This window comes from Somniosus microcephalus, chromosome 1, assembly GCF_052327205.1.
Source record: "Somniosus microcephalus isolate GS21.2 chromosome 1, FLI_Smic_1.0, whole genome shotgun sequence".
Lineage (NCBI taxonomy): Eukaryota > Metazoa > Chordata > Chondrichthyes > Squaliformes > Somniosidae > Somniosus > Somniosus microcephalus.
In genome coordinates this window covers 441,795,894-441,814,830 of record NC_140987.1, presented here as the reverse complement: position 1 = coordinate 441,814,830, position 18,937 = coordinate 441,795,894, and the positions used below count along the sequence as shown (strand labels likewise).

Below are 18,937 nucleotides of genomic sequence, written 5' to 3'. Positions count from 1 at the left end.
GGGTGCCCATGGCAAGGCCAACATTTATTGCCCATCCTTAGTTGCCCTTGAGAAGGTGGTGGTGAGTCGCCTTCTTGAACCGCTGCAGTCCTTGTGGTGAAGGTCCTCCCACAGTGCTGTTAGGGAGGGAGTTCCAGGATTTTGACCCAGCGACGATGAAGGATCGGCGATATGTTTCCAAGTCAGGATGGTGTGTGACTTGGAGCAGAACCTGGAGGTGGTGGTGTTCCCATGTGCTTGCTGCCCTTGCCCTTCTAGGTGAAAGAGGTCGTGGGTTTAGGAAGTGCTGCCAAAGAAGCCTTGGCGAGTTGCTGCAGTGCATCTTGTAGATGGTACACACTGCAGCCACGGTACGCCGGTGGTGGAGGGAGTGAATGTTTAAGGTGGTGGATGGGGTGCCGATCAAGCGGGCTGCTTTGTCCTGGTTGGTGTCGAGCTTCTTGAGTGTTGGAGCTGCACTCATCCAGGCAAGTGGAGAGTATTCCATCACACTCCTGACTTGTGCCTTGTAGATGGTGGAAAGGCTTTTGGGAGTCAGGGGGTGAGACACTCACCGCAGAATACCTAGCCTCTGACCTGCCCTTGTTGCCACAGTATTTATGTGGCTGGTCCAGTTATGTTTCTGGTCAATGGTGACCCCCCCGAATGCTGATGGTGGGGGGTACAGCGATGGTAATACCGTTAAATGTCAAGGGGCGGTGGTTAGACTCTCGCTTGTTGGAGACGGTCATTACTAGGCACTTGTGTGGCGTGAATGTTACTTGCCACTTATCAGCCCAAGCCTGAATGTCGTCCAGGTCTTGCTGCATGTGGGCATGGACTGCTTCATTATCTGAGGATTTGTGAATGGCACTGAACACTGTGCAGTCATCAGCGAACATCCCCACTTCTGACCTTATGATGGAGGGAAGGTCATTGATGAGGTAGCTGAAGATGGTTCGGCCTAGGACACTGCCCTGAGGAAATCCTGCAGCGATCTCCTGGGGCTGAGATGATTGACCTCCAATAACCACAATCATCTTCCTTTGTGCTAGGTATGACTCTAGCTAGTGGAGAGTTTTCCCCCTGATTCCCATTGACTTCAATTTTACTGGGGCCACACTTGGTCAATTGCTGCTTTGATGTCAAGGGCAGTCACTCTCACCTCACCTCTGGAATTCAGCTCTTTTGTCCATGTTTGGACGAAGGCTGTAATGAGATCTGGAGCCGAGTGGTCCTGGTGAAACCCAAATTGAGCATCAGTGAGAAGGTTATTGATTAGAAGGTGCCACTTGATAGCACTGTCAACGACACCTTCCATCACTTTGCTGATGGTTGAGAGTGGACTGATGGGCTGAAAATTGGCTGGATTGGATTTGTTCTGCTTTTTGTGGACTGGACATACCTGGACAGTTTTTCACATTGTCGGGTAGATGCCAGTGTTGTAGCTGTACTGGAACAGCTTGGCTAGAGGCATGGCTAGTTCTGGAGTGCAAGTCTTCAGCACGATGGCTGGGATGTTTTCGGGGCCCATAGCCTTTGCTTTATCCAGTGCGCTCAGCCGTTTCTTGATCTCACGTGGAGTGAATTGAATTGGCTGAAAACTGGCTTCTGTGATGGTGGGGACCTCAAGAGGAGACCGAGATGGATCATCCACTCGGCACTTCTAGCTGAAGATGGTTACAAACGCATCAGCCTTGTCTTTTGCACTCGCATGCTGGGCTCCACCATCATTGAGGATGGGAATATTCATGGAGACTCCTCCTCCCGTTAGTTGTTTAATGGTCCACCACCATTCACGAATGGATGTGACAGGACTACAGAGCTTTGATCTGATCCGTTGATTGTGGGATTGCTTAGTTCTGTCTATAGCATGCTGCTTCCGCTTTTTAGCATGCATGTAGTCCTGTGTTGCAGCTTCCCCAGGTTGGCACCTCATTTTTAGGTACGCCTGGTGTTGCTCCTGACATGCTCGTCTACACTCCTTATTGAACCAGGCTTGGTCCCCTGGCTTGATGGTAATGGTAGAGTGAGGAATATGCCAGGCCTTGAGGTTACAGATTGTGGTAGAATACAATTCTGCTGCTGCTGATGGCCCACAGCACCTCATGGATGCCCAGTTTGGAGCTGCTAGATCTGTTCTGAATCTATCCCATTTAGCACGGTGGTAGTGCCACACAACACAATGGAGGGTGTCCTCAGTGTGAAGACGGGTCTTCATCTCCACAAAGACTGTACGGTGGTCACTGCTACCAATGCTGTCGTGGACAGATGCATCTGCGACAGGTAGGTTGGTGAGGATGAGGTCAAGTAGGTTTTCCCCTCGTGTCGGTTCTCTCACCACCTGTCGTAGGCCCAGTCTGGCAGTTATGTCCTTCAGGACTCGGCCATCTCAGTCAGTAGTGGTGCTACCGAGCCACTCTTGGTGATGGACATTGAAGTCCCCCTCCCAGAGTACATTCTGTGCTCTTGCTACCCTCAGTGCTTCTTCCAAATGGTGTTCAACATGGAGGAGTACTGATTCATCAGCTGAGGGAGGGCAGTAGGTGGTAATCAGCAGGAGGTTTCCTTGCCCATGCTTGACCTGAAGCCATGAGACTTCATTGGGTATGGAGTCAATGTTGAGGACTCCCAGGGCCACTCGCTCCCGACTGTAGGAATAGGGTCAAGAGAGCCTTAGATAGGTCTCATGGATAAGATGAGCTCGGAGACGGCATGTGAGGAGATGGGGGAGGGGGAAAACTTGAGAAAGATGCAAGTTCTGGGCTAGGGAAGGGGTGAACCTTTGGGGAAAGTTAAATTGTTGGGATGAAGTTGACTTGTGGATAGGGGTGGAGTACCGACAAACTAATGTCCAGGTTTGGAGACCGATGTGGCGGGTGAGTGAGGACAGGAGCTGTTTGAGGGACACTGGACGCACTGCTAGAGGTTTTCGCAAGGAATACGGAGAGCCGAAGAGGCGTGGAGAGTCGACCGTGAGCCAGCATTAGGTTGATCCAAGGGTCCAGCGGAGGTGAGCCTTGGCCTTGGTGATTAGAAGCGCACCCCAGCAGATCCAGTATACCGTGAATGGAGTCAGCAACAATGGGGAGCAGGCAGAAAGCGCCACAGCAAGGGACATTTGGCCGCAGTTCTTCTACTTAGTGACCACCTGGTGTGCAACAGGTGACCCTTGTACATCGCAAACTGTTTGACAGCATTCTCAAAGCACTGAACACAGTGACTGCAATTCAGCAAATCAATAAATCCCAATGTAACAGCAGGGCCTCCATACCTGTTCTTCTTTATTGATTACTAAGCTGTTACTGAGGGAACAAATAAATAATAAACAAACCCCCACGGCACTGCAAGGTTTGCATCAATGATCGCTGCACTTGCTGCTTTCCAGAAAACGTCTCTGTTCCATTCACTTCTGTCAGGGATCCAACAAAACTCCCAAATGTTGCACTTCATTCGGCTGATGCGTGCTCGTTCTGAGCCAGGTTCAGGGGCTCGCTGTTCACTTGTGACCCTCTCTGAGTGCTTCGAGTTGTTCAAAATCGGTGCCCCAATGAGGCTTTCACCGAGCAAAAGATTGCATTGTTTACTTGCTGCTAATTTTCCTAACCGTTTGTGGAGGCCTATTGGGGCCTCCTAATGAGATTGCAACCCAATTTACGCATGTTTACAGTTTGCAAAGAAGTTTGGTCCCAATCTACCAGTCGCGGCGTGCAAGTTTATATTAAGACAGCTTGCCTGCTGTGCCCAATGTCCCGTACAATTCCTCTTTTAAACTCACATTTAGCATTGCCGTCGTGGTCAGCTCCTCTGTGAACCCCTCCAGAATTATGGTGCACAAACAGGGAACTGCGCCAGAATGCCATTCATAACCAGATGTTTAGCATTCAACAACGCGTTATTCTATCAGAAAAACAGAACGCCGGCTGAACTAGGTTTAACCCCGGTTTGCGAAATAACTGTGTCCCATTTTGGCAACCTGGAATGTGAGCTTGTTATTTACAGCCTTGGGGACCACATCCAGCCTTCCCAGAAATGTGAGCTTGCTCAGTCCCTGTAGAATCATCAAAGTGCACAGCATTATTAAACATAACGAGCGAAACAGAATCGAGTGAAATGAGATTATCATCAAGGTTGTTTCCAACTGATCCTTTCTACAACAAATGTGCATGGTGAGCTTACCACTTGTCTGCAATTCCTTATGTTTTTATATCTCAGAAAGATTTGTTCACTCTTTTTCTGGGTTTTTTCAAGAGGGTTTAGTGACCCCAACTTATAAATATTTACCACACTTTAGGAGAGAGTTTGATTATCACTATTCCTTTAAAATCAGCCGGTTACAATGAATTTGATAATTTTATACAATTACAGGAAACTCTCTTTTTACCGGCACCTAAATAACCGGAAATCTCTCTTAACCGGCAAAATTCAGGAGTAGGTTCAGGTAAGTTTTACTTCATATTAGTGGCTGTGTAACCGGGGTTCCTGGATCTGTGGCCTTGTAACCGGGATTCCTGCACCTGTTGCCATGCAACAGGGACGCCTGCACCTGTGGCCGTGTACGGGGCTCTCGTACCTTGGTAAGTATACCTCCCTGTAATCCGGACTTTTTGATCAACCGGCACGACGTCGGTCCCGTCGGTGCCGGATAAAAAAGAGTTTCCTGTACATAGAATTTTACAGCACAGCAATAGACCATTCGGCCCAACAGGTCATTGCCAGTGTTTGTGCTCAATGCAAGCCTCTGCCCACCTTACTTCATCTCACCCTATTAGCACATTCTTCTATTCCTTTCTCCATCATGTGCTTATCTTGACCCCCCTTTTAAATGTATCTATACTAGGGTTGGATAGCATAGATGGTTAAACTTCACCCATCTTTCTCTCTGTTCATGTTGATTTCCATTCTTTAACTGGTATATTTGTTCAGATAATGAAAGCTGATGACCTCTTCAAGAGAGACTGACTTGGAAGAATTATTGGTGGTGAAACTCGGTTTGCAGTCGCCCATAAAATGGGCAGTGGGCCTTCAAACTCTGCGATGCGATCTGTCACGCCTGATCTGGGACTGGAAGTGCGTCAAACGGCATATTGGCTTGGATGACTTTTAGTCGTACAGGGCACCTGTCTGAAATAGGCTTCTTTAAATATGCAAATTTGAGCCCTGCGTTGATTGTAGCTCTTCTAATAGGAAATTGGGGCACAAGGGGCAAATCTGCACCGTGCGTGTTGCGCCTAGTTGTATCACATCTTGAGCGGCTAAATGAACAGTCCTTAAAGGGACCACAGGCCCAAGACATTTTGAAGTATTTCTTTGTTGTGGTCCTAGGAGAAGCAGGAGTGTCCCTCCTGGGCCCACGATAAAAACTCCAGCTTGCTGCTGACGAGTTCAAGGCAACCTTTGAAGTCGCTTCACCTCCCCCCCCACACCCGACCTGCCGGCCAGCTCCACGTGAGAGAGTCAGCCAATTGGCGGACTGCCGCGGGGCACCTGTTGGCTCGCCAGTGGTTCGGGCCTCACAGATCGCTCGCTCTGCCGACGTTGGGCATAAGTCGAATTTCACCTCCGTTCACCCTGACACAGTCCCACCGCGCACACCGTCCACGCTCATCACAGCCATCTGTATCGGGCAAATGGCACTGACCATTTCCCATTTCCACTGAAGTCAATTACAGAGGTGTCGCTTATAACACATTAAAGCGTGCTGGCTATTTCGGACAATTTAATAAGCTTTTCCCACCTCATTATCATTATCGTATATGTATTTAAATCCCTGCTGCATCATTCTGTGTTTGGTGCTTTCTCGGACCCCAGCAACTTTTATTAAGTTGGGGTGAGCGGCAGGATTGTAGAGGTCAATCATCAGCCGGCAAATAGAGGAGCCATTTCTCCTGATGTGGGAGATGAACAGACTAATCTAATTGCGGAAGGAGGTAGTTAATCACAGGGCAGTGCACGCTCTTGTTGGAGCGACTCTTCTGTGAAGGGAACCTATGAGGAGAGCTTCAGTAGATTGGGCCGATACTCTCTGGAGTTTAGAAGAATGAGAGGTGATCTCATTGAAACATACAAGATTCTGAGGGGGATTGACAGGGTAGATGCTGAGAGGTTGTTTCCCCTGGCTGGAGAGTCTAGAACTAGGGGGGATAGTCTCAGGATAAGGGGTCAGCCATTTAGGACTGATGAGGAGGAATTTCTTCACTCAGAGGGTTGTGATTCTTTGGAATTCTCTGCCCCAAAGAGCCATGTATGCTCAGTCATTGAGTATATTCAAGGCTGAGATTGATAGATTTTTGGACTCTTGGGGAATCAAGGGCCATGGGGATCGGGCAAGAAAGTGGAGTTGAGGTCGAAGGTCAGCCACGATCTTACTGAATGGTGGAGCAGGCTCAAGGGGCCGTATGTCCCGCTCCTGCTGCTAATTTTTATGTTCTTAACCGCCTCCTGTGGGCAAACAAACCGGTGAAACATATTCTCCTCGTTGGGGCACAGCTTGAACACAGCAGCACAGACTATAACGGGCGTGGAGTGGTGTCTGGCCGCGAGTATGTGCACCCCATTCACTGCTCTCAATCCTCCATTAGCGAGGGTGGTCTTAGTGCCTCTAAGAGACTGTCCAATGGTTATGGCGGGCTAATCACGTTAACACCAAGTGGTGGGGACTGTATTATATGTACCAGCAGAGACACAGGCCCTGTCTGATGTGGGATACGAACATGCGAGCTCTTAACGGGTTTAGTTGAATTTCTTCCACGAGCCCTATTGTTCAGTGCTGGCCTTAGCCCATTTAAAATGCATGGGTATGGCCACTTTTTTGAAGAGGTGACTAAAGTAGTGGACAGGGGAATGTCTATGGATATTATTTCTATGGACTTCCAGAAGGCATTTGTTAAAGTCCCACCTAAGAGACTGTTATCTAAGGTAGAAGCCCACGGAATTGAGGGCAAATTATTGACCTGGTTAGAAAATTGGCTGAGCGGCAGCAGACAGGCACTAGGGATAATGGGTCGGTACTCAAATTAGCAGGAGGTGAATAGTGGTGTCCTGCAGGGATCTGTGTTGGGGCCGCAGCTATTCACAATATTTATTAACAACTTAGATGATGGCATAGAAAGTCACATATCCAAATTTGCTGATGACACAAAGATAGGTGGCATTGCAGACAGTGTAGAGGAAAGAATAAAATTAGATTTTTGGATATTAAGGGAATCAAGTGATATGGGGATAGTGCAGGAAAGTGGAGTTGAGGTAGAAGATTAACCATGATTCTATTGAATGGCGGAGCAGGCTCGAGGGGCTGAATGGCGTACTCCTGCTCCTATTTCTTATGTTTTTATGTTCTTAAGTTATGCTGCAACTATACAAAACCCTGGTTAGACCACACCTGGAGCACTGTGAGCAGTTCTGGGCACCACACCTTAGGAAGGATATATAGGCCTTGGAGGGAGTGCAGCGTAGGTTTACCAGAATAACACCCGGGCTCCAAGGGTTAAGTTACAAGGAGAGATTACACACATTAGAAACATAGAAGATAGGAGCAGGAGTAGGCCATTCGGCCCCTCGAGCCTGCTCCGCCATTCAATGCGATCATGGCTGATCATCCAAATTCAGTACCCTGTCCCTGCTTTCTCCCCATACCCCTTGATCCCTTTAGCCTTAAGAAATATATCCAACTCCCTCTTGAATATATTTAATGAATTGGCCTCTGCTGCCTTCTGTGGTAGAGAATTCCACAGGTTCACCACTCTCTGGGTGAAGAAATTCCGCCTCATTTCTGTCCTAAATGGCTTACCCCTTATCCTCAGACTGTGACCCCTGGTTCTGGACTTCCCGGCCACCGGGAACATCCTTCCTGCATCTAGTCTGTCCAGTCCTGTCAGAATTTTATAAGTTTCAATGAGATCCCCTCTCATTCTTCCAAACTCCAGCGAGTATAAGCCCAATCGACCCAATCTCTCCTCATACGTCATTCCTGCCATCCCAGGTATCAGCATGGTGAATCTTCGCTGAACTCCTTCCATGGCAAGAACATCCTTCCTCAGATAAGGCGACCAAAACTGCACACAATACTCAAGATGTAGTCTCACCAAAGTCCTGTGCAACTGCAGCAAGACATCCTTGTTCCTGTACTCAAACCCTCTCGCTACGAAGGCCAACATACCATTTGCCTTCTTAACCGCCTGCTGCACCTGCATGCTTACCTTCAGCGACTGGTGCACAAGGACACCCAGGTCTCGTTGCACTTCCCCTTCTCCCAAACTATTGCCATTCAGATAATAATCTGCCTTCCTGTTTTTGCCGCCAAAGTGGATAACCTCACATTTATCCACATTATATTGCATCTGCCATGCTTCTGCCCAATCACCCAACCTGTCCAAATCATCCTGGAGTTTCTCGGCATCCTCCTCACAGCACACATGCCCACCCAGCTTTGTGTCGTCTGCAAACTCGGAGATATTACATCTAGTTCCCTTGTCTAGATCATTAATATATATTGTGAATAGCTGGGGTCCTAGCACCGATCCCTGCGGTACCCCACTAGTCACTGCCTGCCACTCGGAAAAAGAGCCGTTTATTCCAACTCTTTGCTTTCTGTCCGCCAACCAGTTCTCTATCCAAGTCAATACCTTGCCCTCAATCCCATGTGCCTTAACTTTACACGCTAATCTCTTATGCGGGACCTTATCGAAAGCCTTCTGAAAGTCCAAATACACCACATCCACTGGTTCTCCCTTATCTATTCTACCAGTTACATCCTCAAAAAATTCCAGTAGATTAGTCAAGCACGATTTACCTTTTGTGAATCCATGTTGACTTTGTCCGATCCTGTCACCGTTTTCCAAGTGCTCTGCTATTACATCTTTTATAATGGACTCTAGCATTTTCCCCAGGGTTGTATTCCCTAGAATCTGATCGAAGTTTTCAGGATATTAAGGGGAACAGATGGGGTAGAGAGAGAGAAACTATTTCCACTAGTTGGGGATTCTAGGACTGGGGGCACAGTCTAAAAATTAGAGCCAGACCTTTCATGAGTGAAATCAGGAAACACTTCTACACACAAAGGGTGGTAGAAGTTTGGAACTCTCTTCCACAAACGGCAACTGATGCTAGATCAATTGTTAATTTTAACTCGGAGATTGATAGCTTTTTGTTAACCAAAGGTATTGAGGAATATGGGCCAAAGGCCTTAGGTCGCAGATCAGCCATGATCTCACTGAATGGCGGAACAGGCTCGAGAGGCTGAATGGCCTACTCCTGTTCCTATGTTCCTATGTAGAATAGCAGAGAGAGGCATTTCAGCTAAACATTTATTAAACATTTGCACTTTAGGATCCACCACCATCAATATCCTGGGGGTCACCATTGACCAGAAACTTAATTGGATCAGCCACATAAATACTGTGGCTACAAGAGCAGGTCAGAGGCTGGGTATTCTGCGGTGAGTGCCTCACCTCCTGACTCCCCAAAGCCCTTCCACCATCTACAAGGCACAAGTAAGGAGTGTGATGGAATACTCTCCACTTGCCTGGATGAGTGCAGCTCCAACAACACTCCAGAAGCTCAACAACACCCAGGACAAAGCAGCCCGCTTCATTGGCACCCCATCCACCACCTTAAGCATTCACTCCCTCCACCACCGGCGTACCGTGGCTGCAGTGTGTACCATCTACAAGATGCACTGCAGCAACGCGCCAAGGCTTCTTCAGCAGCACCTCCCAAACCCATGAAGGACAAGGCTACCACCTAGAAGGACAAGGGCAGCAGGCTCATGGGAACACCGCCACCTCCAAGTTCCCCTCCAAGTCACACACCATCCTGACTTGGAAGTATATCGCCGTTCCTTCATTGTCGCTGGGTCAAAATCCTGGAACTCCCTCCCTAACAGCACTGTGGGAGTACCTTCACCACACGGACTGCAGCGGTTCAAGAAGGCGGCTCACCACCACCTTCTCAAGGGCAACTAGGGGTGGGCAATAAATGCTGGCCTTGCCAGCGACGCCCACATCCCAGAAACTAATAAAATAAGAAACTACAATTTCAGAGCCCAAGTTATTAATTTAAGGTGCCTCAGCAAAATAGTTAATTCAGTTAACTCGCACAGACAAGCCCAACATTTTTCAAGACGGTTCTCCCAATTATGTTGCAACACTCACTGTTGAACAAAATATTCCAAAGACTAAACAAAAATAGCGGGGGTGGTGGCGGGGGAATCATAAGCTAATCATAATTCTTTGTAACTGATTTTAATAGGAATCCTGTTGATGCGAATCCCTTGTTAGCCTTGTTTCCATGGTTGCATATTTTATTTAATGTGGTTACGTTGCTTTAATTTGTTGGCATTGCATTTAATTTCTCTCGTCCCCAGCAATCTGCACAGCAGGATGACTGTCATTTTCACAAGGTGCTGATAGCTCAGAGACTGAAATTAATTATGTTACCATTCCGTTTATTTTAATATACGGTCCTGGGGTTTTCATGACCCACTGAAGCTGACACTATTAAAGTTTAGTTTACTGAAGCATTCTTGCACATGTTGTGTTTGTTGACCATAATATTTGAAACTAGATCAGACCGAAATATCAACCACCCTGAACAAATTGTGCAGGTTCAAGTCAATGGACTTTCATTTTCTGCTGTTGGCTGTATTGCAATGAGCAGACTTGACCTACCGTAGACTTGCCTAAGCTCTGCACAGATTTCTGCCATTGACTCTTTTTCTTTTTTGACTTCCAGCACCTTCTTCCGGTTCCTCCGCCCAAAGCGACAAGCAACTCAGCAGGAGATGTGAAGAGAAAAGGAGTTTCCCAATATCGAGGGGTCACGCTGTGAGTCACCTTGTGGAGGCACTTAACACAGCAACGTATATATAGTCCTTCTGATCGTCTCAGCTCTTGCGCATTGTTCAGGGTCAAACCACAACAACATTTAAAACTGGTATTTTTCTAACAGTCAACATCTTGTATCTTCTCCTCAAAGTTTATTCTGTGGGCTTCTACATGCCTTTCCTGTCTACCATTGTTGTGTCGGCGTAGGAACAGGACTAGGGAAATGTGAGGTTATTCACTTTGGTAGGAAGAATAGAAAAACAGAATATTTCTTTTAAATGGTGAGAAACTTTCAAATGTTGGTGTTCAGAGAGATTTGGGTGTCCTCGTGCAAGCAACACAAAGCTAGAATGCAGGTACAGCAAGCAATAAGGAAGGCAAATGGCATGTTGGCCTTTATTGCAAGGGGGTTGGAGTATAAGAGTAAGGAAGTCTTGCTACAATTGTACAGGGCCTTGGTGAGAACACACCTGGAGTACTGTGCATAGTTTTGGTCTCCTTATCTAAGGAAGGATATACTTGCCTTGGAGGCGGTGCAACGAAGGTTCACTAGATTGATTCCTGGGATGAGAGGGCTGTCCTATGATGAGAGATTGTGTAGAATGGGCCTCTACTCTCTGGAGTTTAGAAGAATGAGAGGTGATCTCATTGAAACATACAAGATTCTGAAGGGGATTGACAGGGTAGATGCTGAGAGGTTGTTTCCCCTGGCTGGAGTGTCTAGAACTAGGGGGCATAGTCTCAGGATAAAGGGTAGGCCATTTAAGACCGAGATGAGGAGGAATTTCTTCACTTAGAGGGTTGTGAATCTCTGGAATTCTCTGCCCCAGAGGGCTGTGCATGCTGAGTGTTTGAGTATATTCAAGGCTGAGATAGATAGATTTTTGGAGTCATGGGGAATCAAGGGATATGGGGATAGGGCGGGAAAGTGGAGTTGAAGTCGATGATCAGCCATGATCTTATTGAATGGCGGAGCAGTCTCAAGGGGCCGTATGGCCGACTCCTGCTCTTAATTCTTATGTTCTTATGTTCTTATTTCCACCACCTTTTATGTGAAAAGCATTCTGTAGTGTTTGCTAATTTCACTCATAACTGGCCGAGCTCTAATTTGGAGATTATGCTTCCTTGTTCTGAATTCTCTCGTCAGGGGAAATATTTTCTCTAACTATCTGGGGCTACGGGGAAAGGGCGGGAGAGTGGGACTAGCTGAAATGCTCTTGCAGAGAGCCGGCACGGGCTCGACGGGCTGAATGGCCTCCTTCTGTGCTGTAACCATTCTATGATTCTATACCCTATCGAACCACTTCATCATCTTAAAGACCTCGGTCAGATCACCCTTCAACCTTCTATACTCAAGGGACTACAAGCCAAGTTTTTCCAACCTGTCCTTATAACTTTAGCCCTTTAAGCTCCAGTATCATTCTGGTGAAACTGCACTGTCCCCCCTCCAAGGTCAATATACCTTTCCTAAGGTTTGGTGCCCAAAACTACAAACCTTTGCTGTTTGCATTGATAGTCCTTGCAAGTTTTCTTTTCATATTCTCTTTTTGCACCTATTATTGCTTTCTTTGTATCCATTTAATCTGCTGCTGAAACCCTCATCCACGCCGTTGTTACCTCTAGGCTTGACTATTCCAACGCTCTCCTGGCCGGCCGCCCACCTTGTCCCGTCCATAAACTTGAGCTCAACCAAAACTCTGCTGCCCGTGTCCTAATTCGCACCAAGTCCCGTTCACCCATCACCCCCTGTGCTCGCTGATCTACATTGGCTCCCGGTTAAGCAACGCCTTGATTTAAAAATTCTCATCCTTGTTTTCAACTCCCTCCAAGGCCTCGTGCAAATTCACGATTTTCTTCGCTCCACCATTGGCGGCCGTGCCTTCAGCTGCCTGGCCCCTAAACTCTGAAATTCCCTCCCGAAACCTCACCGCCTCTCTACCTCTCCTGTTTTAAGACACACCTTAAAACCTACCTCTTAGACCAAGCTTTTGATCACCTGTCCTAACATCTCCGTATGTAGCTTGGTGTCAATTTGTTTTTGATAATCGCTCCAGTGAAGCACATTTGGCTGTTTTACTATGTTAAAGGCGCTGTATAAATGCAAGTTGTTGTTTGTTGCTTTTTATAGCTCTCCAGGTCTGCTGAATTTCCGCTTTTTCTTTCATTTGTGTAAGCTGTTTCTTTTAGTTTGATACTGTCTCACATCTCACTTGTTGACCATGGCTGTTTAGCCACACAAGTGGAGCCTTTGCCTTTTAGAGCTATGGACTGGCTTTGTATCGTACCAAATACTTTTTTGAATACTTCCCGCTGTTTGTCTGTAGGTTTACTCATTAACAGTTCAGCTCAGTTTACTGTCGTCAGTTAATTTCTCAGCCCTTCAAACTTTGCCTTGCTTAAATTTAAAACCTTGATTTGTGACTCTCCCTTCTCCCTCTCATACGTAATCTCAAATTTAATCATATTATGGTCACTACAGGAAACTCTTTTTTATCCGGCACCGACGGACCGGCGTGGTGCCGGTTGATCAAAAAGTCCGGATTACAGAGAGGTATACTTACCAAGGTACAAGAGCCCCGTACACGGCCACAGGTGCAGGATCCCTGGTTACACGGCACTTGTGCAGGAGTCCCGGTTACACGGCCACAGATCCAGGAGTCCTTGTTGCATGGCAACAGGTGCAGGAACCCCGGTTACACGGCCACAGATCCAGGCGTCCCTGTTGCATGGCAACAGGTGCAGGAACCCCAGTTACACGGCCACAGATCCAGGAGTCCCTGTTGCATGGCAACAGGTGCAGGAACCCCGGTTACACAGCCACAGATCCAGGAACCCCGGTTACACGGCCACTAATATATAGTAAAACTTGCCTGAACCTACTCCTGAATTTTGCCAGTTAAGAGAGATTTCCGGATATTGAGGTGCTGGTTACAGTCAGATTGTTAACTAATCATCACTAAATCTAGTATGGTCTTGTCCCTTGTCAGTTCTAAAACATGTTGGCCGGAAATTTCCCATTAAAAGAAATGGTTGGGTTTGGAGCGTGGGGGCAGTTAAATAGTTAAAAATGTGAATCCTGACCTGAACCGCTAAAATTCACTTGGCAAAGCCTTGCTTTGTGATTGGTCAGCTAACCCACTTGTTGAGAATATAGTAGGGTAGATTTTTGAAAATTCCCTCGGGTGAAAGCTACTTATGATGCTAACAGCGGACAAATTGTGGTTGTGCGATATTTTTGTCGAGATTGGGTCGATTGGTCTTATATTCACTGGAGTTTAGAAGACTGAGAAGGGATCTCATTGAAACTTATAAAATTCTAACAGGACTAGACAGACTAGATGCAGGAAGGATGTTCCCGATGGCCGGGGAGTCCAGAACCAGGGGTCACAGTAAGGATAAGGGGTAAGCCATTTAGGACAGAGATGAGGAGGAATTTCTTCACCCAGAGAGTGGTGAACCTGTGGAATTCTCTACCACAGAAGGCAGTTGAGGCCAATTCATTAAATATATTCAAGAAGGAGTTAGATATATTTCTTAAAGCTAAAGGAATCAAGGGATATGGGGAGAAGGCAGGGACAGGGTACTGAATTTGGATGATCAGCCATGATCTCATTAAATGACGGAGCAGGCTCGAGGGGCCGAATGGCCTACTCCTGCTCCTATCTTCTATGTTTCTATGTTTTCCTCCACCTGTTATTTTAACAGAAGCATTAACCCATTTATTTGCTGTGCATTAAAGTCTCCATTAAAACAGCGAACAGTATCTCATATGAACGCGTCAAACATTTGTCCGCCATTGTCACCAGCAGTAGTTTATATCCCAGTTACATTTCAGTCATTTTATTTTATTTATACCCATATACAATGTGGGGCAAAGTATTTTTATCATTGTTTACAACTTATATTTAAGAATTGAAGTTCATTTAGTTTATTGTTGATGTGTTGTAAACAAAAGCTTTTGAAAGCTCTGAAAGTACCACGAACCAAGTGTCTTTCCTCATTTCCCCCAAACTATATCACATATCATGGTGCAATTCGCCTTACCTGTCCTCTATCCCTGCTTAAATAATATTTCTTGCTGTTTAATTTATATATAGATATATATATATTTCTGTAAACCAATTGGAATTCTCAGATGTCAAAGAGAATCAAGTGGAGCTAACACAGGGTGTAATTCCAACCCCTTGAGGAGAAGCTTTCTCCCAATTAAGAAACTTTCAAAGCTTTCTTTGCATTGACCTTGGTCTCTTCCCCCTCCCCCACCCCGCAGCACGTACAATAACAGAGGGGAAGACACAAACAGGGAGAGAATTAAGCACCCCGTTCTCATAAACTCTGAACCATTCCTGAGAAAGCGTGTGAGATCAGTGTCGGTTGGCGTGTTACATAGAAACATGGAAGATAGGAACAGGAGTAGGCCATTCGGCCCCTCGAGCCTGCTTCGCCATTTAATGAGATCATGGCTGATCATCCAAATTCAGTACCCTATCCCTGCCTTCTCCCCATATCCCTTGATCCCTTTAGCCTTAAGAAATATATCTAACTCCTTTTTGAATATATATAATGAATTGGCTTCCACTGCCTTCTGTGGTAGAGAATTCCACAGGTTCACCACTCTCTGGGTGAAGAAATTCCTCCTCATCTCAGTCCTAAATGGCTTACCCCTTATCCTTAGACTGTGACCCCTGGTTCTGGACTCCCCGACCATCAGGAACATCCTTCCTGCATCTAGTCTGTCTAGTCTTGTTAGAATTTTAAAAGTTTCAATGAGATCCCCTCTCATTCTTCTAAACTCCAGCGAATATAAGCCTAATCGACCCAATCTCTCCTCATACGTCATTCCTGCCATCCCAGGTATCAGTCTGGTGAATCTTCGCTGCACTCCCTCCATGGCAAGAACATCCTTCCTCAGATAAGGCGACCAAAACTGCACACAATACTCAAGGTGTGGTCTCACCAAGGCCCTGTACAACTGCAGCAAGACATCCTTGTTCCTGTACTCGAACCCTCCCGCTACGAAGGCCAACATACCATTTGCCTTCTTACCCATGTTGTTTAATTCTCTCTCCTCACCTTGGAGCAGATTGCTTCTCTTACCCTGGCAGTAGTAGATCCTCACGATGTGCACTTGGTAAAGAGGATGGATAAATTGTCACCCGTTCACACCAGCCCATTAGTGCCACAGATTGTGCCAAGCTGCTGCCCGATTTCAGTAAATGGTTAAAAGGGGTTTGTGCCGTATTTGTTCTGCTGCCTGACTAGAATGTCAGGAACTATCAATAAGGAATAGAACCAGAAAATGCTGGAAATACTCAGCAGGTCTGTGGAGAGAGAAACAAAGCCAGCATTCCTGGCCGGCCTCCCACATTCCACCCTACATAAACTTGAGCTCATCCCAAACTTGGCTGCCCCGTGTCCTAACTCGCACCAAGTCCCGATCGCCCATCTCTCCTGTGCTCGCTGACCTACATTGGCTCCCGGTTAAGCAGCGCCTCGATTTCAAAATTCACATCCTTGTTTTCAAATCCCTCCATGGCCTCGCCCCTCCCTATCTCTGTAATCTCCTCCAGCCCCACAACCCCCCAAGACACCTGCGCTCCTCTAATTCTGCCCTCTTGAGCATCCCTGATTATAACCGCTCCACCATTGGTGATCGTGCCTTCTGTTGCCAAGGCCCTAAGCTCTGGAATTCCCTGCCTAAACCTCTCCGCCTCGCTCCCTCTCTTTCCTCCTTTAAGACGCTCCTTAAAACCTAACTCTTTGACCAAGCTTTTGGTCACCTGCCCTAATTTATCCTTATGGGGCTCAGTGTCAAATTTTATGTCTTACAATTCTGCTGTGCAGCACCTTGGGACGTTTTACTATGTTAAAGGCGCTATATAAATACAAGTTGTTGTTGTTGATGACCATCCATCGGAATTGGAAGACATTAGAGATGAACAGCTTTTAAGCAAATACAGAACCAGGGAAAAGGGAGGATGGCGGGTGGGGGGAGGAGGGTAAAACAACGGGGAGAGGTCTATGATAGGTGGAGGGCTGGAGTAATTAAATGCCAAAAGTAATGATGGTGCGAAGCAAAAGGGGTGGTAATGGAACAAGTAAAGAAACTAAAGATGGGCCCCAGAGGAGGTGTAAATGGTATTAGCAGAATAGCAGAGAGGGGAGGGGAGCATGGAAGCTCTGGCAAAGAGAAGGCTCCCATGGCCCAGGAATGTGGCAGAAGAAAGGCGGTAGACGCCAGGAGTGCAGCCGGCCCCACCGGCCGGGTCCTGTTAATAAAGGAGGCAGTTGGATAAAATGGGACAGCAGCTGGCTTTTGAGGGCCATCGGGGTTTCCAAGGGGATGCCGTTGAGAGCCGAGCTGCTCAACACCACATGCGACAGGACTGTCAGACCGAACTGATGCAGAGTTCGGGGCTGCAAAGAGTTAATGAACTCCTCCCAGTGGTGAACTGATGTGATGTATTTCTGAATTAATAGGAGGGGATTACATCAGCCAAAGGAAAAGTTGGCAATGGTCCTTTTGGAAAGGCAACAGATTACTCCTCATCGAGTGACGAAGTCGGCAGTACTGACGAAGACGATGATCTGAGCTATAATCGAGTAGAACCTTTACAAGCCAGATCAAGGTATGTAATTTTAATGTCGCATTTATCGATGTCAACTTTGCTCTTGCCTCTGAGTTCAAAGGTTGTGGGTTTAAGCCCAACTCCAGGCCTTGAGCACATAAACTGGGCTAATCGAATGAAAGACTTGCATTTATTCGGCGCTTTTCATGACCTCAGAACACCCCGAAGCACTTTACAGCCAATGAAGTACTTTTTGAAGTGTAGTCGCTGTTGTAATGTGGGAAACTCGGCAGCCAATTTGCGCACAGCAAGCTCCCACAAACAGCAATGTGATAATGGCCAGATAATCTGTTTTTGTTATGTTGATTGAGGGATAAGTTTGGCCAGGACACCGGGGGAGAACTCCCCTGCTCTTCTTCGAGATAATGCCGTGCGATCTTTTAACCCACCTGAGGGAGCCGGTTTAACGTTTCCTCTGAAAGGCGGCACCTCCGACAGTGCAGCACTCCCTCAGCACTGCACTGGAGTGTCAGCCTAGATTATTGTGCTCAAGTAGTTTAGAAGTGAGGGAGCATCGCGATGCTAGAGGTAACGTCCTTCGACTGAGACATTAAACTGGAGGTCCAAACTGCGAGTGAAGTGCATTCGTTCATCCACTTGTATCATTTGAATCGAGGTACTTAATGCTCAGACTCCACTTTGAAATGGAAGAACCTCACCTGACCGGAACAAATTGCAGGACTTTGGAGAAAGAGTAGGGGGGAGTGGGACGAATCGGATCGCCCTTTCAAAGGAGCCAGAACGGGGCATGACTGGCCTCCTCCTATGCTGACTAGATGCAGGAAGGATGTTCCCAATGGTCGGGGAGTCCAGAACCAGGGGTCACAGTCTAAGGATAAGGGGTAAGCCATTTAGGACTGAGATGAGGAGGAATTTCTTCACCCAGAGAGTGGTGAACCTGTGGAATTCTCTGCCACAGAAGGCAGTAGAGGCCAATTCATTAAATATATTCAAGAAGGAGTTAGATATATTTCTTAAGGCTAAAGGGATCAAGGGATATGGGGAGAAAGCAGGGACAGGGTACTGAATTTGGATGATCAGCCATGATCTCATTAAATGGCGGAGCAGGCTCGAGGGGCCAAATGGCCTCCTCCTATGCTGACTCTGATTCTGTGATCCCACCTAGGGGATCATCGGTCAGTGACCCTGGGCCCCTCCTAGACCGGGAGTTACTGAGGCAAATTGTCGGCCCATCGCGGCTCCTCCTGAAGATGGCCTAACTCCACGCACACTGGGAATTGAACCCGAGGCCGATGGGGCTTTATCGACCAAGCCCATCGACTGAGCTCGTGTGTGTTTTAAAATGTCATCAATCAGTAGTAGTAAAGATGTAGAATCTGGACCCAAGCTTCCCCCCCACTCCAAGTCTGAATTAAACATACAACTTGCCAAGAGTCATGTGGCGGGGGGGGATAAAGAGATACAGGGAGTCTCGACAGCAATCCACATCACATAATTATGACTGTTCTCAGCGTTGCTGCCCACTTGCGCATTAGCAGTTCAGAA

The 18,937-nt window shown here is 47.1% G+C and overlaps 1 protein-coding gene across 1 annotated transcript in view; it reads left to right on the top strand.

Moving 5' to 3' along the window:
- The window catches only part of LOC147125344 (mitogen-activated protein kinase kinase kinase kinase 4), a 407,092-nt gene that overhangs the window by 279,348 nt on the left and 108,807 nt on the right, over window positions 1-18,937 (top strand). Inside the window, exons 19-20 of the mRNA XM_086001780.1 lie at window positions 10,711-10,802; window positions 17,283-17,431. Coding sequence (XP_085857906.1) covers window positions 10,711-10,802; window positions 17,283-17,431 — 241 coding nt within the window. The remainder of the gene's footprint in view (window positions 1-10,710; window positions 10,803-17,282; window positions 17,432-18,937) is intronic.